The sequence below is a fragment of the Seriola aureovittata genome, chromosome 1 (assembly GCF_021018895.1).
Source record: "Seriola aureovittata isolate HTS-2021-v1 ecotype China chromosome 1, ASM2101889v1, whole genome shotgun sequence".
In the NCBI taxonomy this organism is placed as follows: Eukaryota; Metazoa; Chordata; class Actinopteri; order Carangiformes; family Carangidae; genus Seriola; species Seriola aureovittata.
Genome location: NC_079364.1, coordinates 27136804 through 27164086, shown reverse-complemented (window position 1 = coordinate 27164086; position 27283 = coordinate 27136804). Strand labels below are relative to the sequence as shown.

Below are 27283 nucleotides of genomic sequence, written 5' to 3'. Positions count from 1 at the left end.
TGGTCTGGCTTCAGGTTGGCCTTCCCACAGACAGGTGTACTGATGGGTGACAGCAGCCTGTTTGACGGGAGAAGTGCAGATAGTGTGGGAGATTGTCCGATAGCCTGGGACATTTTGAAACCCAGCGATGGCTCCTAGAAGTTAAATGGAACAAGAGAGTGATGGCGCCGCTCCGCTCTCATTTGATTGGAGTTGGAACTGTCATGTGCTCGATAAGGTCTTTCATGGGTTTTTCAAACTTCATTAATGGAAATATTTCAAAGACAAAGACAAATAGAACTCCAGGATGGGATCAAGGGACTGCGTGGCATCTGAGGAACCAATCGCATTTTGATAGAACTCTGGATGACACTTTCATAGGCTCATAGGATCAGAGACTTTCATATCTGTTTGATTTAAGAAAAAAAAAAGAAAAAAAGAAACTTCAGGTCAGAAGGTTGACAAGTGGTTGTTACCAGCCCTCTGTCCAAAAAGACAGATACTTCATATGGGACTTTCAGACGAGATTTACAGTAGATTAAATGTGACAGAATTATTTCATAATGATTATCATTAATAATCATTATTTAAATATTGGAGTGATCAATTACAATATTTAAATGTAATGAAAGCAATGAAATAAATACAAAATAGTAATATAAAATAAGCCAACGATTTAGCACTGTGAAATCATTTTAACAAAATTGCAACACACACGTGTGTATAAATATATATTTTGCCGTTTGATTTTACCATCTATAGTATGAATAAATATAATTACAGTATAAACTATGCTGCTATTACAACAGAAACCTTCCTTTTCTGATTATGTTTTCATCGTGGCTCAGACTGTATTTATCTCTCTGTACCCATTACTCGGACTGATATCAGATTTCCACTGCACGGTTACTGTGTAATATCTAGTGAATTTGAAAAAATGAATAAATAAATACTGCTATCAGTCAAATTCCTCCTTACAATTGTTTATTGTGTGTTTTGTCTCTTTTTTGAAAAAAAGAATTAGACTGAAATATTAGTGTAGGGAGGTGGAGCAAGAATCTGTAACCACAACTGTAAAAGGGAACAGTTAATGTAGAGTGAAAACGCAACGAGATGAACTAATAAACAAAAGATCCACAAGGCCCAACATCTGCCATCATGATATTATCATATGTGTATTATTAACACAATATCAATATTTCATTTTTTTTAAAGATCACAGTAATCGTCAGTACCAGTGTATCATGACACCCTTACACACATTGGGACAAAAACATTGATTTGGCAAATCAGTCAGGTATGAGAAGAGCTTGAAAAAACAGCTGTTATACAAGGAACAAAAAAAAGAACCTTTAGTGGAAACATGCAGCATGTTGAAGTGGTATATCCTGAAAACTCAGGTATCCACTCCACTGAGTTGCTCTTCAGGTGATTCATATTTGGCTTTCAGATTTCATTAGCTTTATTTCTATTTAGAAGTTGAATGAACATGCTTGGGGAAATAGTATAATGCCCTAGTTTCAGTTAAGAAAATTTGTCATTAAAATTATAGTTTCTCACAGTCAATACGAAGAGGAAATAAACAGTGGGATAATGTTTTCCAATATACTAACTTAGAGTTTTGTAAGATTAAAACAGCAAGTGCAGAATTAGTCTGATTATTGTGCATAGAGGCAAACACCATCAGTAAATGACCAGTAAATTGATGTAAATATTGTACATTATTTTAATGGAGGGGGTGTTGTTAAAATTAAAATAAGTTGTGTTAAACAAACTGCATCAGCATAAAGAAGCATCAGCACAATTTTCCACAGTGGTGCTTTGCTGGGGCTCTCAGATAAACAATGCAGAGCAGCATCAATTTAATTTGATGCCATCTAGTCTCAAAACTACCTTGATAATTACATTTGAACATTAAATTATTTTCGTGCAGCCTCCCACTGAAATGAAAGCTTCCTCACTGTCAGAACTTTATAGAATCAAATCAAGACACAACCAAACAGATGTTGTATCGTCTCTAGACTTAATCCAGTCTCTAATCAGCCCAGGATTACTTTTCATTCCCAAATTTGGGAAACAGACATGTTAATTTTGCCACTTGAGATGTCAACATGGCCAGACTGTTACAGCATGTGATTTTTGACTTCACATCTTAACCAGCGAGTGTAGAGGATGGTTCTGACGTAGAAGTTTATAGTCCCAGATTATGTAAAATAAGAATCGATGAAATCAGTGAGTAAAATCACAGCAATAAAATTCATATTTAACACTCTACATTAAATTCCTATATAATTTTTTATAATACTGTCAAAACTAAAGATCAGTGGTTCCCAACCTGTGGGAACTGTGAAGGTATTGCAAGTAGGAAAACAAATTAAATTTAATTGTTTGTATATATAATTAAAATAGAAATAATGTTCTTTCTTCTTTCTTTCTTCTTTCATTTTTTTTCTTGTATTAAAGCCTATCACTGTGATAAATCAATGATAGTAACCACATCCTGTAGGCTACTTGTTTATATCTCAGTCAGATATCCATGATCACATCCGTGCCAAAAACTGGAGTATCAAAATGGATAGCAGCAGGAAGAATTAAAAGTCAAGAGTCAAGAGACAGATGGTGAAAAAATTGAGCTTCCTGCATGTTTCTCCTGCTTTCAGTTCAGTCCTGAATGTTCGGTCATTATCATTCAAATAAAAAGTGCTCTGAGAAGGCATTTATTCGGCCCTGTATTGTTACAGGGTCAGATGTGGGCTGCCAACGTTTTAGAGATTTTCAAGTGGGCCATGAGTTGGAAATGGTCCACTGCTATAGGACCTTTATATGTACTGCAGGGTCTTACACTTATAGAGCCTATGAAATGCAGTGTTACCACCCTTTGAAGTTTTCATATTTTACTGATTTACAATATTGAATCAAAGTAGTTTTATTGTGGCTTCTTTGACTCAGACTCTTTCATGTAAAAGTGAAAACAGATCTCAGAGTGATCTGCGTTCATTAGATACAAAAACACGGTTGGGTTTTCGCCAGCACATTAGAAATGTTCTTGCAGTCACCTTTTTGTGGAGAGCTGTTTTGTCTTCATGGTGGAGATACTGACTCACTAATAGTTGGACCTTCCAAATTACATGTATCACTGCAGTCAGGTGAAATCTCTGTTCTACATAGGCTACTGGTGATCTCCATTGAACTATTTATGCGACTTCTAAAACCAACTGGCTGCACCAGCTTTGACCTAAGAGGCGTGAAAACTAATGCAAACATGTATTTGTAACAAACTTACTGTATGTTTTTATTTCCCTCTGTAAGGACTCAGTGATGCTGAATCAACATCCTTGTAGATGATTTCTGTTTATTTCCAATGATAAAATATATTTATTTTTCAAATATATGGTTATCCTGGTTTTGAATAGCATAATAATACATTTGAATGATCCTATTATTCTATATTGATATTTCATGTTTTCCTTTTTATTTTGACCTTATAATACAGTCGTTGTGCTGTATAGTGCAGAAACCCTTGTATGATAAGTGTGGTTGTTGCCACTGTTGATTGCATGCAGTTTCTGCAGGTGTCAGTATGACTGTAGCCGGTAGGAGGGACTTGATGCTCCAACTTCTCATTTTGTCTCTCTGCTCTCCAACCAGTCGTCCTGGTCCTGCTTGGAAAGAGACGACGACATAGCAGCACGGTATTCAGGGGAAACACCATGTATCTTCAGCTGAAAAGACGACCGGAGCCTCGCATTATTTCGCTTTCTTATTTTTGATTTACGTTTTTTTTTTTCTTTTTTGTTGCGCCTTTTTCTTTCTTCTTTCCTCCTTTTCACGCAATCTCTGACGCGCAAGGACACCACAGCATCCATCCACGGCAGAAACGCTCACATAGAGCATCCTCTGTACAGACGCACCACCATCCTCCTCCTTCCTTCCTTCCTCCTACTCTCCTCCTCTCCTCTCTCCTGTTCTGTTCTAACACAGAGGACATCGGGACCTCTTCTCCCCCCCGATTTACCCGGAGACATGGATCTATGGTTTCATTCGATCCGGATTTGCTGGTGGAGGGTTTTGTTTCTGATGAGTATTTTCCAGGACTATTTGAGCTCCATGCTGGACTGCCCGCCGACCTGCAGCTGCTCTCAAACAGAGATCTATTGCAATAAGTCCGACAGCGGCAGGTTTTTCCCTTTACTCGCCACGCAAGATACTGGGAACAATGGGACCAGTGTTGACATAGCAGACTTATTCAAAAACATCACCTCTATGTAAGTAGATGCGGATTATTCCGTGCGTTTTTCAATCATTAATTGATCGCATCCTCGGCGAGGCGTCTGTGCTCCTAGAGTGTCTGTTGCTTTTTCTTTTGCACTGATCTGACTTGTTGGCTGATCATTTCTTTTTATCCTCAGACTTTTTGCACTTCTCTCAGTCAGTGTTCATTGGCCTTTTATGATCAACCCATCTGTAACCATCGGTTTTGTGTGGAGGGGAAATGCGCTTATTCTGGCACAATAAGACAAATCCTTCACAACCTCGTCATTGAGCTTGAAAATTGGTAGAGGTTTTTTTTTTTTTTTTTTCTTTCTTCTTCTTCTTCTGTGTGTGTGCGCGCGTGCGTGTGTGTGTCCCCATAAAGTTGCTCCTCCGCAGCGGCACCGCAGGCCTACATGGCCAAATGACAGAAGGACGTTGCGGAGAACCTCAGATCACCCATTCACTTGATTCCCGTCCTCGTGTACAGCAACTGCTCCGACAGATTGTGCTAAATGAAAGAGAAAGAAATGGTGCAGTAAGGTCAACCAGTTACATTTGAGCCTGAGTCCTCCGAGGCCGATGCGACCCGACAAACTTTATTATGTGCAGATGATGCGGAGGGTCTAGACTAGGGTGCTGGAAACGTCACTTGTGGCTTTTTTTTCTCTCTCTCTCTCTCTCTCTCTCTCTCTCTCCACCCCCCACCCCTCGCTTCAGAGATAAAACCAGGATGCTTCTGTTTCACGGGATCCATGAAGTGTTTGCTTAAAACAGTGGAGCAATGATGACGGCAGAACCCCCCACCCCCACCACTCACCCACACACCCCCAGAAGTACATTTTCATTCTGCATCCTCTCTCAACCCTCCCTCTCTCTCTCTCTCTCTCTCTCTCTCTCGCTCTGGCATCGATCCTTCCTGCCAACATCAAAGCTTCCTTTCTTGAAAAGTCAGTAAAAAAAAAAAAAGAAAAAAGAAAAGCGGAGCCCGGGCTTTAAAATAAGACCTCTGGTGTCGATGGGGGTGATTTGCATATAAAGTAAACACCCCCCCCCCCCCCCGTTCACGCACTGGAATTCCCCGCACGGCTTCCCCCGCGTCGCCTTCACGCCACAAAGGACTTTTCCTCCCATCAGTTTTTGGTAGACCGTTTACCCTTTATCCGTTTGAGGGAGACAACAACTTATTTTGTGACACGGTCCATCGCTTAGCTGTGCCACTAGAGGGTAGCCTGGTACCCTCTATGCACCGGGAATCAAGTGCTCTTTACAACACTGGAGTCATTTACGTGACTGTTTTATCAGAGAGACTTTTTTTTAGTCAAATCATGCTCAGTATAAGTCATTTTTTAAAGCTCAGCAACATTAAAAGCAAAGAATAATAAAGATATGAAGGGTGAGAGGTCAAAGCACGCTATTAGTGATTAGTATGACCCGAGAGTGACCCTGAGATAAGGATTTCCTCTTTGTAAAACCTGCTCTGTTCACTTTACACTCATTTATCTATTCTCTTATCCACTGGGATCAACAGTGGGATTGTCTAGCTCGTGTATTTTCACTTTAAAATGCCAAAATTCAGTTTATAATGAGCGCAGAGTCCCGTGTTAATTGCCTTTTTGCCTTTGAGAAACCCTAATGCAATTGACCCAGGACTAATTGTGCATTTCATGGTCCCTGGCCATGCAGCAGGCTGCTTGTTTTCTCGGCGCTCAGCATGGACGGCAACCTCCACCCAGCGCCGCCGCTCAGTGACAGCTCATCAGAGGCCGTGCCGCCCAAAGTCTCATCAGCTTCCATATCTGATGGGAATTCAAACCACACTGAGAGAGTCGATGGAAGAGATTGCGTAAAATCTGAAACTATATGTTCACATCAGTATATAGTGATTAAGTATAAATATGCTGCATTAATAATTATCTGGCTTAAAACAATGGCACACAAACGTTTACAGCATATATCTATAAATATGTGTCGTGCTAACTGAGACATAATAAACAAGTCTAATAACAACAGAGGTTAATTGCTTGATGCTAATTTATTATCTGGCCAGAAAACAAGCTCTTTAAAAATAATAACCAGCAATACAGAGCAGTCAGTGATTGAGCCATACAGTACAAATTGTCCTTGTTCCTGCATCTCTTTGTGAGGTGTTAGATGAATGAATTTCGCTAACAAGAAGTCCATTTCATTCATCACGAGGGAAACGGAGAGATGGGGAAAATTTACGAAGATAGAAAGTAGATCGTGGGCTCCAAGCAGGAAGTGTGGGAGGATTGGGCAGCCAAAGAAACCTGCCAAGTCCAGATAATAGTTTTCCATTTCTCTCACATTAGAGATTCATCACAAGCAGCATCAGTGTTTGAAGTGGATAAGATAAGGCCTTGCTGTGATACTTGAAGAAAGGACTGTTTTCTGAGAGCAGCTGAAGCATTTGACATGTCTATGTGAATGCGCTCTGACCGCAGGTGCACGTTTGTTTGCAGAATCCAATCAGTGCTTCCACCTCTGGCATTGGCATGACGTTTGGCCTCATTTTGTTTTTCTCTTCTTTTCCTTTTTTTTTTTTTTTTGTGCTGTCGAGAGGCTGGTTTTACGAGGAGAGGCTGAAGTATCAGACCAATCTGTACAGTCATCACTGTGGCGTCGGTTGCTAAGTGCCTGCAAAATGTATTTAGAGAAAAACCAGAAAAAAACCCTTCATCTCCTCTGCTTCATTCCTTCATCCCCCCATTTCACTCTTATCTAATTGTATATGTATTCACCAGCATCCATGCGTTCACTGCTGAAACTGCTGCAGAGCACTCAACTATTAAATCAATTTGTGAGAGTTAGACAAAGTCAAAGTGCAAAAGCTGCATTGCTGAATCTGTGGTAGCAATAAGTCTATAACTTTGCTTTAATTCCAATGGTAACATTACAATAAAATGGTAGTATGATTTAAATTTCCTACAATAATCCTACAGGGACTGGCCTGAGCTCACAAACATTTCATCAACATATCAAAAATGGAAACTATGGAGCCCCTTACGTTCTGAATCTTTCAGAAACATCAGCATCAGCAAGTAGAATTTTTCTATTTTTACAGGGTTTCCTGTACTTCTCCACATAATATGGAGATTTTCTTGGAAATATAACATTATGCAATTTGCTCTTCCACCAAAAAAATGAGGTTAAGTCCCTCAATTTCCCAGGAAAACTGCACCACTTTTATAGTGAGGACATTATGACATTTAATGGCACCGTACGGTATTCACTGTAGTGTAATGCCTATCATAATCTCACAGGGATTTATCGTTTGTCAGTTCTATTTAAAGCTCCCCTCTGGATGTGTTTGAAGACATTAAAATACTCTGCTTTATATCACGGTTTATTCCTAAAAACAAAAAGTTCAGTGACCTTGTACATCTACTCCTACCTCATTTAAAAATCCGGATTCTATGAACATGTAAATATTTTTGGTTTCAAAAGTTTAACTATAGATGTCTCTACAGTTTCTATTTTTCCACATCACACCTCTGTAAAATGCTTGCTGGACAATGATTGGCTGTCCAGTTGTGATGTCACAGAATGATGATTGTTCAAACATATGTGAAACTCAGATTTAAGATGAGAACAGAGAAACTTTCCCCCTTCAGCAGATGAATGTAAAACATCCTTCTAGTTTCAATCTCTGCATGTATGTCATTCTGCACCATTAATAAAAAACATACAAACGACAAAAAAAAAGAAACACATTTTTAGTAGAAGGGGGCTTAAAAGATTAAATCCATGATTTAGTTATAGCACCAGAGGCTCCCTGAAATCTCCACGTCTCAACACCGTTCTCAGATGAGTCTCAAACACGCAGACATGAGGACGTTTAAAGATTTGGGGGCGTTGACAGGCTCTGTTCATCCATCCATCCATCCATCTTTTTTTATCTCATCATGTATGGTGTTTGTTCTCACTATGGTGAGTCATTAGGCCAGACTGTTCTTTTTAAAAGTATATGTAGAAGTCCTCCGTTGTCATTTGAAATGAGCATGCTCTTCCAAAAGTTGTGCCATTTTGGCGTCTTTAATGTCAACCCTTTCTTCAATCAAAGAGATTAATGAGGACTTGTAAAATTACCATCTGTTTATCTGCAAACAAACAGAGTTCCACACTCTTTATCTACTTTGCCTAAATATGGCTTGAGGTTTATCGTGTAATATCTTTAAAATCTCGATGATCCAATCAATAAAAGTCTTTTATTTTCTCATTTCCAAGGACTTAAGCTTTCCCTCAAAATGCACAATAATGTCACATTCATCCTGATTAATGTTTTACTTACAGGAAATGTCACTTTCAAATGTTAGAAGTCAAACACACTGGAATGAAGCCAAAACAGGTTGAGGTTTTATTGCGGTAACACTGAATCAAAGACCGTTTTTAAAGAAAAAATTAGTAGTGTCCTGTAACACACGTGATCTCTGATCTAGGTGTGGAAAAGGAAAGAAAACAGGATCTAGCAGGAGAGAAAAAGAGCAAAACGAAAGCTGTCACAACCATCCATCGATTGCATAATATGCTGTATTGTGTACTTCACCTGCCATCACATTCAACAATTACCTAAAAACTTTGGGTCAATATGATTCCTTAAAAAAGTGTTTTTTTTTCCTCTCCTTTTTCTTTTTTTTTAAATTTTTAAACAGCACAGCTCTGCTTGAATCTATCGATCTTTGGACACCTTCAACTAGAAATTTTTATATGAAACCTGCCAGCTTTCTGATGCTGAAGCCTGTTTCACACAGGAATGTTTCCAAGGTCAGCTTAGGTGACTTGTGTGGGCTGTAAGTGTCCCCCAGTTCAGACACCGAGCATTGCTGCGTTACATAAAGTCAGTGTTTTCTCTCCCTCTTTAAACTCCTGTGCAGCCCACATACTGTATGTGTGTGTGACTGTGGCCAGTAGCAACTTCAGCTCCAAATATCTGCTATATAATTCTTGCATAAGGCTCCTGCATGGGAATAGACGAGTGAACTTTTATAGAATTTCACTGAAACAGAAGTGGAGTATTTCCTGTTCAAGTGAGAGTCTTTGCTAAAGTGCTGGAGTACTAGTTGAACCCACAATGGAAACGATCTTGTGCACGTTTGGACGTATTTAAAGGGGCCACTCCGGCAATTTAGTGCTGCATTTCCATAAAGGTGAGGAACTTGCAAGAGACACATTTAGAAAACAAATGGGTGAAATTAAGCAGTGCAGGCTGAGATCTCCTAAATTTTAGGTCCCTTGTGCTGGTCAAGCTCCAAAAAAGCTGGCACCCACAATTCTGCTAATGCAACCCTAATGAAGCATTTCTTGTGGGACCCTTCTTGACTGCTAAATGTCCTTGTCTTTGTAACACTCGCTTTAAGACTTAATCTAAGACTTTTGAGAGCTCTGTCTGACATTATACTCTGTCAACTCTGGAAGACATTATACAACTGTCCCAAATTTGTCTCGACTTCCACATGCTGAGTCGTTCTCCTCGTGATGGGTAAAATCAGTGGAGTGGCCCTTTGACACCTGGAGGCAGCAATATATGTTCAAATAAAAGCAAAGGATTGGACTAATTAATGTAAAATGCACTGATCCGATTGTGTAAAATATCTTTTTTTGCTCAATGTACTGTTAAATATATTTATTTCTCAGCCTCGGGGCCCTGTTTAAAGGAGCATTCATCATATCCAAGCTTAAATTGCTCAGTAGAGGTGCTGGATTTGGCAGCATTAGCGGAGACATAAAGGATGAGAGAGATACCATGACTGGAAAAAAGAAAGTGATATACTCTACCTCCTCAACGTGAGACAGAACAGAAAATCAATAGACTATTTTTGGACATATTTATAATACAATGCGGTTTAATTGGTAATAACACACTTGCAGCCAGACAGTCTGAAATTCAGATACTTGGAGTAATGATTTGATTAATATCTTTGGAGATCTCTGGATTTCTCTGGAGAATAACTGGCAACTTCCAGATTTTCTCAGGCCCAGTGAGCTGGAACAAAGTCAAAGGGTTTTGTTTTGCCCCCTAATCTGGGATGTCAGATGGATGTACCCCTCCCCCCCCCCCCAAATCTACGTGCACTCACACACCTTCATTCCCACTGAAACACTCCCACCTCCCCCTCCTTGCTGCCAGTATATTTATTTATTTCCCCTCCACCTCCCCCCCTGCTCTGTATCAATTTCTCTGTCTTTGTTCTCTTCTTTGCTGTGTGAAGTTTTGATGTCTGGGTTTCTGATGCCCAGCTCACCCGTATCTCTCTGTCATCTTGATTTATTTTCCTTTGTAACCTTGATATTTCTCTGTGTCATTTCCATTTTGTTGAGTTTTTTTAGTTTTATTTTTTATTTTTTTACTCTCTCCAGGTGAGATGTTTTTACAAGCCTTCAGGGGTTTCTTTGTGTGATCTGCAGTTTTTGGTGTGTTAGTATCATTTGAAGGCACAAATAAATTATACCCAAACCTCACTCACCCTGTTAACTGCTCATGAAAAATGTAGCTCAGAGCTTTACACCTAGCTGACATTAGCCTTGGATTTCTGCTTTATATCTAAGCAGATATGAAGCAAAAAAAAGAAGAAGATCACACTGAGTTATAATCCTACTGCACTATTGCACTGTGGAAAAATATTTGGAAACAGGTTCATTTAGTAACAGGACTGATCAACACGTGATTTCCTTCATATGTCAATACCCGAGTTTTGGTGCCGATTCCAAAGAAAAAAGATGAAATCTAAAATCTACTTGTATTTCTCCAACTTCCCTTTTTTTATCATTTAACAAAGATTCAAACTTCTCAGAAATAAAATGTCTAACCACAGGAGACTGTACATGACGTTCATTTGAATAAAACAGTCAGAAACCAACAAAATCTGGATTAGAAATGAAAGATGGAATCCATCAAGACACATCTTTCCCTATTTGACGGATTCCTCTCAATATTTTTACAGACAGTGGTTTGATAAGTAGCCCTGTGTTTTAGACTTTTAAATTGGTTTGGTGAGAAGCAGCAGGATCTTAGATCGACAGCAGACAGTGTCACAATTAGCTTAAACAGCTACTAAAATACCTGCAGTACTGGCTAATACAGAAACAGTGTAGTTTTAGAAGAGCTATTCTGATTGATTAATTAATTAATGGCCTGTCTTAGGCTATACAATGACTTAGCAATGAAATGATTTGCCAAAAGTTCTCAGGTGATCTTGGCAACCTTCAAACTCCCCGTGTCACTTCCTGTCTCATGCTGTGTCAGTGTCATTGCTGCTAATGTCTTTTAACCACCCAGGACGGAGTTGCTAACACTCGTCCTGCCAGTCGGTCCTCACCATACAGACCCCCTGCTGCCTCCGCATTGCGAGGCACACCTCAGGCAGTGCACGACGGGCTCCTCCGTTATAAGCATATCATCAAGTTTGCATGAGCCTGTCTTTGTGGAAAGTAGGTCACGGCTGCCATCTGAGAATTAGGAGGAGAGAGCGGCGTTTTTTTTTGGTTTTTTTTGTTCAGATCCTCCACATGCAAGGATGCTGTGAGAAGTCTCGGCCATGTGACTGACCCAGCTTCTCCCACGCCCCCACCACCTCAACTCCCGCATCTGCAGGCAGCCCTTGCGCCTTAAAAGATGCATACTAATGAAGCACCCCCACCACCACCACCCTTTAACAATCAAAAGATGCATTGAGGCTCGAGGGGTGAAAAATACTGAAGGCTCTGCTGTTTCAGCCAGGATTAGAAAAACCCTTTAAAGCCTTGCAGCAGCATTCCAGGGGCTTTCTGTTGACATTTAGTTGAGCTTCTGCTTTTATACACCAGATTATGAGTCAGTGTCGCTACTGTGGGCAACAGTTTATCATGTCAAATTTGGGAGATTGAAGGGGGCTGAAAAAAATCATGAATCTACCTATTTAAACTGCCATTCGTTCCATGGTGGCATGAAAACACATAAAATAGACCCGACTGAAATGTTTCCCTTGTGCATAGTCAATCAATTTACATCTATTTACATGCATTGCCTTTTGCCTGAATTTTTTATTTATAATGTGCCATGTGATTGCTCAGTAATAAGCAACAATTATCAAGTACCTGCTGCTGTGAGATATCTACGAGGCAGACACTTTTATGTCTAATCAGGTAGCATGAGCTTTACTGAGGGTTTATTACAGTTAATCATGTTTAAACATGGTATCTCCAGGCTTAGTGGAGCCACACTGAAAGCAGCATTATAGCTAATTCCTTCTTATGCATGATACTGATGGATGATTCATAGTGTGAGGCATTTTGTGTGATGGTGGTGACTTGGAAACTCTTTTTTTCTCTTGATCTCTTTCTCTCTCGCTCCGTGCGTTTCGTTTCTCTCCGTTGGTCCATCTCTTGTCATGCAAACAAGTCGTTAATTTCCTCAGCGATAACCTTTTCCCAGGTCAGGATGTATGTTTGACCCTCACAGTGTCCATCACCGTGTGTCAACTCCACCGCCAGACGTCACTGAAAACCCCACCTTCCTCCTTCCTCTCCGGGGCCCCTAATAAAGCTCCTGCTTATTATTCATGTGGGATGTTTTGTGTTTCAAAAAACATCAATCATCATGTATTATCAAGTAGGATGAGTCACCCTCACCGCCCTTCATGTCAGTTATGACTGGCAGGGCTGTGTGAATAATGCAGATCTCTTAGTCCTCGCTGAGCTTCAGCCATGTTCCTCCTCGCTCCTCGGTACGCTGTGATGATGGATGCTATTCAGCTGCGTTCTCCGTTCTATTTAGTGAAAAAGGAAACTCTTATTATGAAGTCCAAAGTTCTGCTTCATTGTTCATTTCTGTGCTTTTTCCATTCATCTGCAGCTCTGCATTGTTTGTAACTGCTCGCATTAAAATCTCACTTCAGCGTGTCTCAGTGTGACCTCACATGGCTTTTGTTTGGGGTCATTTTGAGTTTGTTCCAGCCTAGCACTGGACTATTACTTTTTTTTTCATTTTATTATTTTTAAGGCCACAGACACTTGCTAAGCTCTGAACTAGAAAAAAAAACATTCGCTTTCATGACTGAAAAATAGTTGCTCTATGTTTTTTTGGCATTTCTTTGTTCGGAGGCAGAATAGCAGTACATTACTCAGATAAGAGCAGTGAGCTGCCCTCTCCCGCCCTCGTCCATCCATCCGTTTTCCATCTGTACAAACAAGTGAGATCTGTTCGAGGCAATATGTGCACTGATGTTTGGGTGGTAAACACTCATAATGAATAAATGGCTCTAAATTCCTGGCTGTTTAGCTTTGACCACCAACATCATCAGTGGTGAGGACAGGATGAAGCATCGCAGCAGAAATATACCTCCATATTTCCCGGAAAGCAGAAAGAAATATATATTAACCCTGAGTGCTATAGCAGCCTCTATTTATTGATTACCTCTGATGGTCTGATATCTGTATTTGCTCTGTTCTGTGGACTATTGGTGCGTATTACACTACATCAAAACATTATGGACACGGCAGGCCATTCAGCCGTTACTCACCAATCATTCTCAGCTAACCGATGACTCTCTGTGGCCGTACAGGAGTGGGGAGCACCAGGAGGGTTTTTAAGACCCTGACAGAGCTTTGTGAGGCAGATGAGAACACATTAATAGTAAACGGTCCACTGGGACTCAGCTCTCATTCCTACTGGCTCCCTGTTGGTGCAATGACCTTGCTACCCCAGTCAGAATCACAGTCACTCTCCATCTTCCGTCATTGGCTAAAAATCTCCAAAAGTGCCTGATTTCCCCTCTGCTGAATCACACCTTCTCTCTCATATTTACCTCCTCTAATGTGCTTTCTTCTTAAAGTAAAAAAAAAAAAAAACCTATAGCTTTTATTTCCCATATTCTATTTCTACAATTTTGACTCTTTAGTTCCCAGACTTTTTAAAACCTTTTTTTGTTTCAAGTCTTGGTAAGCTAGGCTAACCACCTGCTGGTAGCTTCATGTTAGGCTAACAGATATGAGAGTGGTGTCAATCTTCTCATCTTACTTTTACCAAGAAAACAAATCAGTGGATTCCTGTTGAACTATTGCTTTAAAGTAGCTGTTTGTAGTTTTGCTGTCGCTATGTAGCCAGGGTTAGCATGAACTCCTCTCTATCACGTCTTTTCTTCTACTGAAGTTAGCACGCTAACCAGCTAGTCCCGGCCCATCTTGTCATTTTCCATTAGCAACTCACTGTAGCCTCTAATCTGCCGTGTAGATACCACTGTTCAGAGGGAGTGTTACAACCTCTTGTCTTGTAAACTGAAGCTCTTGTCAAACGATAATCACTTCGGTGGCAGAGAAAACTTACAAACACTTGCTTTAAAGCAAACAAAGAAAAAATTGAGATTCTTATGACTTAAATGTACTCCTTTTGTTCTAAGATTGTCAAAAGTAAAATTAACTCACAGTCAGGCTGTTGAGGACAAAAAGCACGCTTGTGATGCAGAATCTCTGTGAACTATATTTTCATCGGGAAATGTTCTGTTGCTTTTAGCTCTTTCTGACGGCCTTGTAGACGACATGGAAAACTTGTCTATCTCTTGTGTGACTGATCTTGTGATATTGATGGTTTTTTGCTTATGTCTTACGTTTGATATTTGCAACATACAAATTATTTAAAGGTTGCAAATTTTCACTTTGTTGTTTGCTGTTTTTAATTTTTGGTTAGAAATCTGGGAGAGTGAGATGAAGCTGAATGGAAACATGCTTTAGGGACTTTGAAGGCTGGCAGAAGTTTCAACCAAAGGATGTTTGTCAAAATAGTTAGGCTAAGTTTGCGTTTCACAAGATTAATATTAAGGGACATGAAACAATTGATTTAACAGCTGAGATTGTTGATGATTCTAATACATATATTTTAAAGTAAAGTATTGTAAAGCCCAATTAGGGACAAGAGCAAATTAACGATGGCTATAAACATTCTGTGCAACACATCAGTTTTATGCTCTGTATTGGAACTATGTTAAATTGCATCGTCCTTATTCAATAAATACATAAACTAAAAAAGAGAAAAGAGTTAGTAGAAACCCCGGAACAAATTATCACACAAAGGTCTTTAATGAGGTGCAAACTGAACCATCATGATATGTTTCGCTTTCTTTTTTATTCCTTTTGAAGAATTAATATTGATTATAATGCAAAAAGGCTCAGTTTAATATTTTCAGTTCACAATTTTGCATCGCTAAATCAGTAACAGACAAACATCGGACACATTTTGACCTTATTCAGCGGTGATCGGGACAAAGAATATTTCTGCAAATTTCATCATCCCATATTTCATGCACTTCATGAAGCACAGGGCTTGGTGTATAATTTATTAATAACACAAGGTCCCCACGTTATATGAGTCAATGTCAACAGAGTCAACAGGGCTAAACAACAACAACAACTTTGGGCGCATACATTACTGCGAGTGGTGGCACCTTTGGGAGTCAAACTAATTAAGTGCTTCGGTTAAATTAGCCTCCATGAGGGAAACTGGTATCTCAACTTTTGACAGGACTTTGATGGAGAAACTGGCTGCCACGTCTGTCAAGAGAAGTGACTCGCGGCGGCAGCTGTCTGCATTTGACACTGTGAACTGTAGATGCTTCTTATTTCCACAGGAAGCCATCACCTGTCAAGCATCACTAATGTGTTTATTGTTACTGGAAAGATCAACTTGTTCCCCTCTGGTTATTTTAGAGAGGAGACAGTCGGAGTGTCAGTGACTGAATGTTTGGTGCTGTGCAGATCACTGCTCTGTTAAAATGCATTGTTTTGGGGCCTTAAGATATTTTCCCTGAATAATTATTCCACTCTTAATACAGTCTGATATATAGACGTTATATGACTGTACGGATTCTGAGACAAAAGGCCTTTGGGCACAAACATGTAAAAGGCTCCCCACCCCTCCACCATAGGAGCATGACATGATCATTTTGTCTCTTTTTGTAGTTGTTTTTAATCAATTTAGTTATTTTGTGTCTCTTTTATGTTTATTTGATTGACTTTCTAGGCCCCCCCCCCTTGGGCCTGTGGTCCAATGTCCAGTAGGCCCATAGGTAATCCATCCATATGTTTACAGTTATCACTCATGATATGTTCTGTAGCACTTGTAAAACATGCACAGAGGGGTCACAGCCAACTGCCAAGGCTTTATGTACTTGTAGACCGATGAGACATGTCCTGAGGTTACCCTGTCTGGTTGGGCAGATTAGGAGTGGGCTATCATACCATCACTTTGACAAAATACTGAGTATGTATGTGTGTAAGGCAGAGAGGGAGGGAGAGAGAGAGAGAGAGAGAGAGAGAGAGAGAGAAAGAGAGAGAGAGAGAGAGTAAGCCTTTTTAAATGGAAGCTCGAAGAAAAATAGCAAACAAATCAAATATTCAACCCTGAGCTCTAGCTCCCCCTGGTTCCATCCTTCCCACCGGAGGTAATTGGTTGACACCGTAGACATGTATTAGAACTGTGGTATGTGACGACTAGATGTTATTATATTTCAGATCTCTTCAGAAAACAAGACACATTTCAAAGGTATTCAACAAGAAGCTTCTTCGAATTCCCTTTCTGCTCATTCTCGCTAAATCTGACCAAGTTGATGTTTATTGATTCGCCCAGAGAGGTAGAAATGTAGAGTTGTAGCTTTGTAATGAAAGGATTGTTCTGTCAAAACACTGACAGTATCGACTGTATCTATTCTGTAGTCCACCTTTTTGGGTAATTATTAAGACTGCAACCAGTACATGTACCAGCCTGAAATTTATAAGTGCCCATGATCGTTAAGATACTTCCAAGAGATCTGATACCCGTGGTTTCCTGCACACCTGCACTGAGTGGAGTCTGGTCTGTGAATGCAGTGTTTGAGAGTGTTTTGCTGTGAATAAAGAATAAAATATATGAATTTTTGAATTATAATAATAATTAAATAAATAATTTAAAAAAACACAAATGTTTTAACCCTTGGTCTACCTCAATTAAAGGAAGAGTTAAAAATGTTGGTAAATACACTTATTGGCTTTCTTGCCAAGAAGTTTGATGGGAAGGTTAATACCATTCTCATCTGTAAGGTAAATAAGAAGCTGTTACCAATTAGTGTAAAGACTGGAAATGGTCTGGTTCACTCCAAAGTCCAGAAATCCATCCAGCAGCACCTCTAATGCTCACAAATTAGCCTGTTCTAACTCATTTCTTTAGAAGAACTATTTGTATGTTTTGCTATTGCTACATAGTCAACATTAGCAATAAAAGCTGTTTACTTACCAGTCTTCCCAAGAGCTTCAGACAATCCGACTGAGCCGAGGCTAGCTGGTTAGTGTGCTAACTCCAGAAGAAGATAAGAGCTGATAGAAATAGGAGCAAAACAATACTGGTGTTGCTTTCCACCACTGTAGACAGTCAGAGAGTAAACTGAGAAAGTGTTTTTCCCTACAAAAGTTCCTTTCTGCCCATCCCCCCCTGCGAATAAAGGAATGAAGTTTGATGCTGACCTCACAACTTTTCTTCTAGACTGGTAAGTAAACAGCTGTTTATGCTAACGCTACATTTATCTTTTCGTTGAATTATTCCTTCAAAACTGATTGATCATTTTATATTGTTAGACCCTGAGCGATGAATTTCGAAACAAAGTAGCTACTAAAGACGGTATTACACTTTGGTTTGAAGGGAGAAACCATGTTTTTTGGCTTTTGGTTGCATTTGCTGATGGGCATTTTACTTGAATTATTTTAACACCAGGGTGTTCTTTTAGAAGTTAAACCCAAAAAGACAACATTATAAAAACACATATTAGATGTTTTTATTCATGTAAGTTTTGACATGAAATCTGTATTACAGCTGCAGGATGTTGCTGGTGAGCAGCAGGAGGTAAAAAATTAAGAGGCTGTCCATTGATCGATTTAATATTGTCTAGTTGAAGAACGTGTGGTTATATACACTGTGAATTAGTTATGTTTGCACACTCTCCTTTAAAACTACTACCTGTGCTTAGTGTGGCAAATATGGTGTGGATGCACCTCTAATCATTGAGGTGAATTTTTAAATAAATGAAACCTTTGAACACAAGCAGTCTTTGATCCTTTGTTTTGAGGAGATGATAGTGCTCTTTTGTCTCTTGCACCTCTCCTCCATCACCTCGGTGTGTTTTGTTCCCTGAAACAGGACACCTTCAGTCACTCTCAACCCTGTTAACAGAAATGGCGCTCTGTTATTTTGACACCTGGCTAAATATCACCTTGGCTGAATCTAAATCCAGCTGCGAGCCTCGTTCTCTTGCTGCAAGTGTAAATTCCTCCTGTCGGAGTCCTTCGTCAACCTGGAAATGCTAATTTACCAGGAGCTCTAATTAGCAAGAGGACTCAGGTGGAGAAGCGTCTCACACACACACACATGATTCAGCTTAACCTTTTGCTTTGATTTCCCTCATGGCTGATTTCTGGTATTCACAGCAAACAGATCTGTTTGCCCTCGTGGTTCTGAACCTATGTCAGGTTGCTGTGTATCATTTTGGAGCTGTGTTCTCCATTATTCATGTGTGAGTTAATACACTTGCACACACGCACACATTTAAACTCGGATGCTTGCCAGATTATTGTGTGGTTGAAGCATCCCGACACTTCTTTCTCAGCATTACCACCATCTTTCCCTCCTTCCGCTCAATGATCAATTGAACTTATACAAACCTCCCCTAAACTCTGTTCTCCATTTTCACCTTAATTTTGAAAATAATAATAATTATAATGTATGATAATAATATAATAAAAAAGGCGGTGATTGTTGGGCTCTGAGAATAATGCACCAAGATGACTGAGCTGCTTTCAGAGGAAAGGGAAGGAGAGGTTGAAATAGAACGAAACCCTTAATTTTTTCCACTATCTGAAAAAGCTGTATCGCACAGAACTCTTGTATACTGATTTTGATGTGTTTGAAAACATCCTTGCATTACTTAAATGATGCAATTTCACAACTCGTTTTACCATCAGGACAGTGGTGGGCTGGTATAAAAAAATACAGTTCCATTGATTCTCACACTGACTTGAAAATACCAAGCGGGAACATCCAGGGGCTGAAAAATGAAGCCAACACAGAAGTGCTAAAAACTGTACTTCTTCAAATGACCACTTGAGGTTGGCTCCAAAAGCGAGTCAATCCTCATAGACTTCCATCTTAAAATGTCCAACTTTACAACAGAAATAAACATGTTTACAAGCTGGTACAAAAACAGTTTGAACTCTATAGCTAATGACAACTGTAAGGCTTAAAGTTCTGCATGATTGAGGGCGTGCCGCTTTGACTGACAGGTGGGTGAGTGTATGTTTGCCACAAACTGGCATGCGCCGAAATTTCGGCCCAACCTCTTTGCCCATTTTTTGATTAGCCGGGAGTTAGGCAGAATCAAGAGCAGCTCTCTCTGAGCTTCAAAACCGCTCTTCAGAAATCTGTGGTTGACGTCTATGAAAAATTCTGGTATAGATATGTTTAATATAGATAGGGTTTTTACATTGTGGGAAAATTTACACATCTGATAGTACCAGCCCTGTATCCCTGAATTACTCATGACCTAGGATCCAGGCCATATTGATAGAGTAATGAATCAATCATCGACAAAAGAAGCCACTGAACATAAACTTTTGATGGAAAAATAATATGATTCATCTGGAATATTTCTGAAATGTCTTATTCTAGTATTCTGGTACAAAGTCAGAGTCGTGTTTATGTTTTTCCATCTCAAACATCGAGCCAGTGCTCTATGCTGAGGTAATGACAAGGGCAACGAGCATTATTTTCTAGATCACAAACCCAACCTGTTACAAAAAGGTCAAAGGTCAGAGCGAAAACAAAATGGGTGATAAAGAACTGCTAGATAAAGAAATGAAACATGAACACTCAAGTGAAAGGATCTCTAAATGTCCATTTTCACTGTAAACTGGAAGAAGACAGAGACAGACTTGTTTCAGACTAGGAGGCTGTGATGGAGTGCAGTGGAGTGTAACCCAAGCCAAACCTAGTAATTACAGTTTTTTTTAGCTCAGGTAATGGGACTGCTTGGATAAGGAAGCTGAGAGACTGTTTGTGGCTTTTAAGCCCCTCAATTTCCAGAAGTTAAATCAAGATTGGAGCACTGGAGTCAAATAAGAATGGTTAAAATTAGTAGAACCTCTAAGAATAATTTTAACTGCGCAGTAAAGATAATGACAGTGGCTTGAATGCTAAAATGTAAGTGCATGTTGGACATTAGTTGCAGTGTTACAACTCGAAGTGATAGTATGGGTTATGTGTTGTGGGGTTGTGTGAGGTATTGCCTTTAGATCAGAGTGCTGCCTGTAGGAGGAGCACCATCACAGAAGCAGAGCGATATGCTGCAGTGGACGGGGACATCCACAAAAACATGTTGTGGCCAATAAAAAATATGCCCATATGTTGAATATTTTTTCCATTTTATCTTACTGTCATATAGCCCTTTCGTTTGGAACGACATTTTTCAACTACCGTATTCCAACGCACAACTGCACCTGCACTTAGCTCTGTCTTACTCAATGGTTCACAGACTGTCGTTCCAAAGGACAGGACCTGTTTGATGGTAAGATAAAGCAGTTAAAATATTCAAAATAAAGCGTTCACGTAAACTGACGTAAGATTTTTAAGTGGCTAAAAGATGTTTTTTTTTTTTTTTTTGCTGACCCTGTCCACAGTAGCACATTGCTCCGCCTCTGTGCTGGTGCTCCTGACTGCTTCTCTAAACTGGCAGTGCACTTATCTGAATCTACTGCAGGTAACACAGTGACCTATTGATAAGTACCTCACACAACCCCACGTCAAATAACCCGAACTATCACTTTAACTGTGATGACGTCCCTGTGTTGAGCAGAGTCTAAATGGAAAACCCTAAGTGGATCTTATCTAGATCTAACTTGGTTAAACAAGCTGACATACAACTGAACGTATATATACGTATCACTAAGTGAGTGGAGATAAACATCAGAAGTGTTAAACGTAGACATATTTAACCTAGGTAATTTCTGTGTTTCATAATTGTGATAATGGTTGTGCCTTTGTCACGTAATCTTATAATAGAGATGCTTATCAGATGCTATTAAATCTAATTATAGTGTTTATGCCGGCACGATTAGGTACATCCTTCAGACTCACTTTCAGGGCCGTGTACTGATCTCAACTTTAGATGAAGAACGTGGACATGAGCAGAATACATACGTTCCCGCGTCACTCCTGGTTCATTACAAGATGCACAATTTTCACAAGTGTCCCTTTACACTAAAGTTTGTTTAGCTGCAAATTGATATGTGTTGTGTATTCATGATTAAATTCCATTGGCACAGACAGAAATCACAGACAGGTCATTCTGAGCACAATTAACTGCTAATCGGGAAGTGAAGTAATTACAGAGCGGAGTTATCGATCAGGGGTGTGGTCCAAAGGATCCGCCAAGGTTTGAAGAGATAACAAAGTTCCTTTTAAGGTTATCTGTGTGTGTTGGCAGGTGGCTGCAGCATGCAGGCACGTCACTCCCCGGCCCTCAATCTAAACCTTCACCCACATTTCACTCCAATTCCAAATTTCAAACTTCTCTCCTCCATAATGACACCCAGCCTTTTGAGAGGAACTTTAAGAGGAGGATGAACTCTGAGCACAGGTAGTCAAATCAATCTAGTCATGGTGGAGGAATGGGAGCGCTTCATTACTGGGAGGGCTGAGGAGCTCTCCGATCAGCTCTCTAATATCACTGTGATCCTCTTCTCTTTTCTTACCTAATTGAATTCTCCAGGGGAGATGCCCCTCAGCTGCACATTTATCATATCCTGAAATTGGAGGAGACTAGCTCCATGAAGGACGTGCGCAGAACATTTAATCTACTCCTCCTCGCGCTGTGGTCTGTGCCAGGGCTCGAGTTATCCCACTGTGGACCGCTGGCCTTCAGATAGGTGTTTTTATTCAGCGCTGACCAAGATTAACAGGCACAGCAGCAGGAGGTGCACGCGTCCCGTATCAAATATGCTGCCTGTCATGCACAGGATGACCACCATTCACAACAGATGGCATCATAATGTATAATCAAAGTCCTGTAAATGCAGCTCAGTGCACAATATGTCTCCCTCTACTTCAGCTCTTTCTTTCGCTCCACCACTAACTTCCTCTCTCCTTGCAGTGGTAGACATTTAACCTTTCTCTTCTCTTCCTTTCCTTTCCTTTCCTTTCCTTTAATTTCCTTCCCCGTCTTAACCTTTCCTTTCCTTTCCTTTCCTTTCCTTTCCTAATTCCTTTAATTTCCTTCCCTGTCCTGACCTTTCCTTACCTTTCCTTTCCTTTCCTCCTAACTGGGAGGATTTTTTTCCAAACATCTTCATCAGGAAAAGGGCCAAATATAGGACACAGTGTCTTGTTAACATAAAGATTGAGTGCTGATAAGCAGGCGAGGCATAAAGAGGAGACGGTTGTGGAGGACAGTTGCACACACTGGTATTCTGCAGGGGACAATTTACATAGCTGAGCATCATGTTACACTGGCAGACCCACGTCATCCATTGTCAGCCTAACAACACAAGAAAGCGTCTCTCATTATTTAGCTCAATGGCATTCAAATCCTGTCCTCTCCTGTCCTGATCTGTGCTGCTTTTTTTTGTTTGTTTTACCTGCCCTAGTGTTACATAGTGTATCACACTGTATCCCATCTTATTCTGTTCTGTATCCTATCTTCTCCAACTTCATTTCCTCACCTATTCAAAGCCTATTCTGTCTTTTATTCTCATCTATCCTGTCAAATCCTACACCCTATATCCCATCTCAGTGTAGTATCTCATCCACCAGCCTCTTCTATCCTATCCTATATCCTATATCCTATATCCTATATCCTATATCCTATATCCTATATCCTATATCCTATATCCCTTATCCTATATCCTATATCCTATCCTATCCTATCCTGTCTTAATGTAGGATCCCATCCACAAGCCTATTCTATTCTATCCTATACGATCTTGTCTTATCCTGTCCTTCTTTTCCTCACTGTACAATGCCACCCATAGAATGATTAGAAATATACCCCATATATATATTGTATCGTCATAGTCGTATGGTTGGGAAGTTTGAACAAAATCCGATACAAATCATTCCAGTGAGTATGAATGCCTCCAGATGGTACGTATTTTAAGTACACTGCATATCTTTGTGCTAAAGGTCTGCCACATTTGCATGCAGTATTGTATTTCTGGCAGAGATCCAGTGCTATCACTTATTTGATTAAACAGTATCATGCTCAGCAGGACAGTGGACCTAAGAAGAGTTGAGGCGTAACTTGCTGACAGCAGCAGAAAGCCTTTTGGATCACGCTCAGGTTGTGTTGTGGTCGTGAATGGAAAGCTCAGCTCTCCCCTCCATTATCTAGTTTCTCACGAGGCTTGAACCTCATCAAACCTACCTGTGATTATGATTGTTGTGATTTTTTTTCCTGTAAGTAATTTCCTATCTTTGCTCTAATTTAGGTATCTCCTCTCTCTTGTTGTTTTGTTCATTTATTAATGTCTTCATTCTTTCAAGCTTCCTTTTTCTAACAGATGTGAATGTAAAAAAATAAAAAAGAAAAGAAAAAGCTTTGCTGTGGACTTGTTTCATCTAGGATTCTCCTTGTTCACACCGATAACAGACAGTCCCTGAAATCGTTTAGAATATTTTATTTTGACTCAAGTTTTGACTGACACGCTCGTAAGCTGTGTTATTGAGTTTCACCAGTTTCAAAACAACGTATCCTCTGGTTGAAACTGCAATTATTTTAATAGTTTAATAAAAATTGTTTTTCATTTCAAGCTGCAGAAAGTTATATTTTCGTATTCAACAAGATTACATGGAGTAATTTAGAACATCCCAGAATCATTTAACTCATTGTTTTAGTTTTACAGCTGCAGCTTCACTGGTCGGAGTCACTCGCTCTTTATTCTGACTATGTTTTCAGATGCAATAGGAAGCTGTATCCAGTTGAAAGGCTTTGATAAGCCCCACTACGCTACCTGCTCAGCACCAAAGCCTGACATACATAACATTAGCTGCTAGCTGGAGTGCAAATTGGCACATTTAGCTGTTAGAGAGCAACATTATTTTCATCAGGCACTGGTGGAGATGAAACAAAGCTAAAAGCGGAGTGGATATTGGACTTTAATTGGTCAGAGAGGCAAGTCCAAACTAAATGTTGTTCAGTGTGTATATATAGACAAGTGCTAACATGTTTGCTGTAGCAGCTTTAAAATCGAATCATTTGTCAAGGTTGTGTTTACAGCTTGTCCACTTGTCACTTGAGTGGTGCAAATATCAGTTATTGCCCCTTTAAGTTTTTGCTTTGGTTGCCATGAAAACAAGGCGGACTGACTCCTTTAAATGTTATATAAAATTTTTTAGAATTGAATGAATGAATGAGGCACTTACAGGGCGCCACCGCACTGTGAAAATGGCCCCTATTTAAGATTCAGTGCATTTAATGGTGTAATGATAACTGTGGTTTGACAGTGTTGATGTACTCTGCTTATTATGCCGTGCAGATGGAGGTGTACAGTGTTGAAAATGACATCCGCTGATTTGCAGATCCTCTGCCGACTGAGCTACTGCTGAGTAACTCCAGTATATAGTCAGCTGAATCCGGAGAGGATCATAGCTTGATGACACTTGGCAAAATGGCATACTAATTATAGTCATTTTCATTTTGGGCAGAAATGCTGGAGCTCAGTCATGTGCGAAGCGTTGATACCTTTCAGAGCACGGACCAATGCTCCCACGACGTTTAGCCCTGCCAAATCTCTGCTGCGGATTGGCTGAGCCTGTAGCGAGCAGTGACACTCAGAGGCTTAGGTAGTTTCCACCCAGGGCTGGATCGGCAAACTGGTGACACAGAACAGTCTGGGGGCAGCCGTGGGACAGCATACTGGCTGGGAATATTAACAGTGTTAAAACACTCTGAGCTGATGGCTCTGGCGTAGCTTCAGAGCAGCACAGCTCTCTCTCTCTCTCACACACACACACACACACACACACACACACACACACACACACACAGAGACACATAAGTGAAGTGAATGGTAAAGTGGCTGACGGATAGTTTCAGATGTTTAGAGTTTAGTTTTAGAGACAGAATAAAACAATGAAATCACCAGAGTCTCTAATATAAATGATTGAGCATCCGAGTTTTGCAGTTCATTATTTTCACACAATGGAGTCAAGATACTGTTGATTAGCTGATGCTGATTTCTGAAAATGGATCTCTCAATGCTTGCTTGTCCACACACACACACATACACACACACACACACACACATGCACACACACACACACACACCCTCTTAACAAAATGAATGATCAAAACATTCTGAGACTTCTTATGTGTGTGTCTGTGTGTGTGTGTGTGTCTGTGTGTGTGTGTGTGTGTGTGTGTGTGTGTGTGTCTGTGTGTGTGTGTGTCTGTGTGTGAGAGAGAGAGAGAGAGACTGTACGTGTTATGGCTTAACAACTTGATTAATAATCATGAAGAATACTGTACTGTTCTCTAAGAACATAATAATAATAAAAATAGTAATAGTAATAATAATAATAATAATAATAAGTTGCTTAAAATAAGAATAAGCAAAATAAGCACTAAAATTGCAGAAAGATACTAATCGATGTGAAAAAAAAGAGCTATAACATTGTGTTGCTAAAAAAAGTTGTTCTCAGTGTGATTGTTATTGACAGGTACAGTTTAAGGGATTTAAAGGCAATTGAGAGTGTGCAGGTATGATCAATATACATTAACTACCCACACAGTCTTTGTAGTGCTCCTTAAAGAGGACTGTATAGTGTTGTAGCCTAAATAATGGCCAGGTCCACTGAGAACAGCACTTAGCAGAAGTAGCTGCTGGGCTGATCGGCCCATAATTTGGGCCATCTCTCCCCTAGAGGATCCATCCCTGGGAAACCACAGATAACTAAAGAAATCAACTGAAATTTCATTCGTGTCATTTTTCCATTTTGCTTTGTATTGAACTGAAATCCCTTTGCCCCCCCCCCCCCCCCCCCTCCATTTGTCTGTCCCTATGGATTTTCAGTTGCAGTTGCTGGTAAAATTGGGCTTTATCCTTAGTGCTGAATCCATTGTTTCTATGCAGGGCGAATCATTTTTAATACAGCTGTAATTTGGTCAATTTTGCCTGTCACTTTTATATCGATATCATATTCTCCAGCTCATAGTCTCTGCTGTTAATGTAATTGAGACAAATTGTCACAATTTGCCCGGTTTTCATATTTTTCCAGTGAAAGTGCGGCAGAGCGGAGTGGCGAGCCCATTTGTTTCCATGGTGTTTCTATCTGCCAATATGAAATCTGAATCTTTTTTTATTTTTTTTATTTCAACCTTTATTCATCAAAGGAAGACATGCTGAGCATACCTGCTCATTTCGTGTCCTGTGATGAAATAGGAGGGGGGGGGGGTGTAGATTCCCTTCCAAGCCTCTTGTGTCCATCAGCGTGTGTAGCTGTTCGGACACGAAGCAGGGTGGAGCGTCCAACGACACACTCTCTGGAGAAATAATGCTGAAAAAACAGTACACCGCACGCCGCCGTTGGCTTTGTATGTTAATACTGATGTTGGAGGCCATTTTTGTAAATCAAATTCTGACCACCAGATGGAAGGCAGATATAATTTCATAGCCTCATACATTAGGAAAGAAGCTGGTACATCTGTCTCTCTGTGCGTGTGATTGCATTTGCATAGAGGTAACAGGCGTGGGTTTGTCTCAGTGAGCGAAACCAGAGAGATTGTAATACTTGATTCCCATTTACAAGCTTTGAATGCCAAATGTCCCCCATGATTGGTTTGGAGGATGACTTGTTCCAGCCTACCAGTTGCAGTAAATGTTGAGCAAAATAGCTTACTTTCCTCTGTTTTTCATCATTGCCACTTCCTCTGTGTCCTTTTTCATGCATCTCCCGGCCTCAGCTTTACAATGCAGCTTGCAAACACTTATGAGTCAAGCATAAAAAGCACACAGATGCACACACACAGAGAGAGAGAGAGAGCGAGAGAAA

At 40.1% G+C, this 27283-nt stretch overlaps 1 protein-coding gene across 3 annotated transcripts in view; it reads left to right on the top strand.

Moving 5' to 3' along the window:
• The first annotated feature begins 1001 nt into the window (after positions 1–1001).
• Positions 1002–27283, top strand: part of ntrk3b (neurotrophic tyrosine kinase, receptor, type 3b) — a 176159-nt gene continuing 149877 nt past the window's right edge. Inside the window, exon 1 of one of the 3 annotated variants that reach the window (XM_056371538.1) lies at positions 1002–4244. In XM_056371538.1, the coding sequence (XP_056227513.1) occupies positions 4003–4244 (242 nt within the window). In that variant the 5' untranslated portion in view covers positions 1002–4002. The remainder of the gene's footprint in view (positions 4245–27283) is intronic. The other 2 variants (XM_056371529.1, XM_056371546.1) reach the window with 2 other exon arrangements.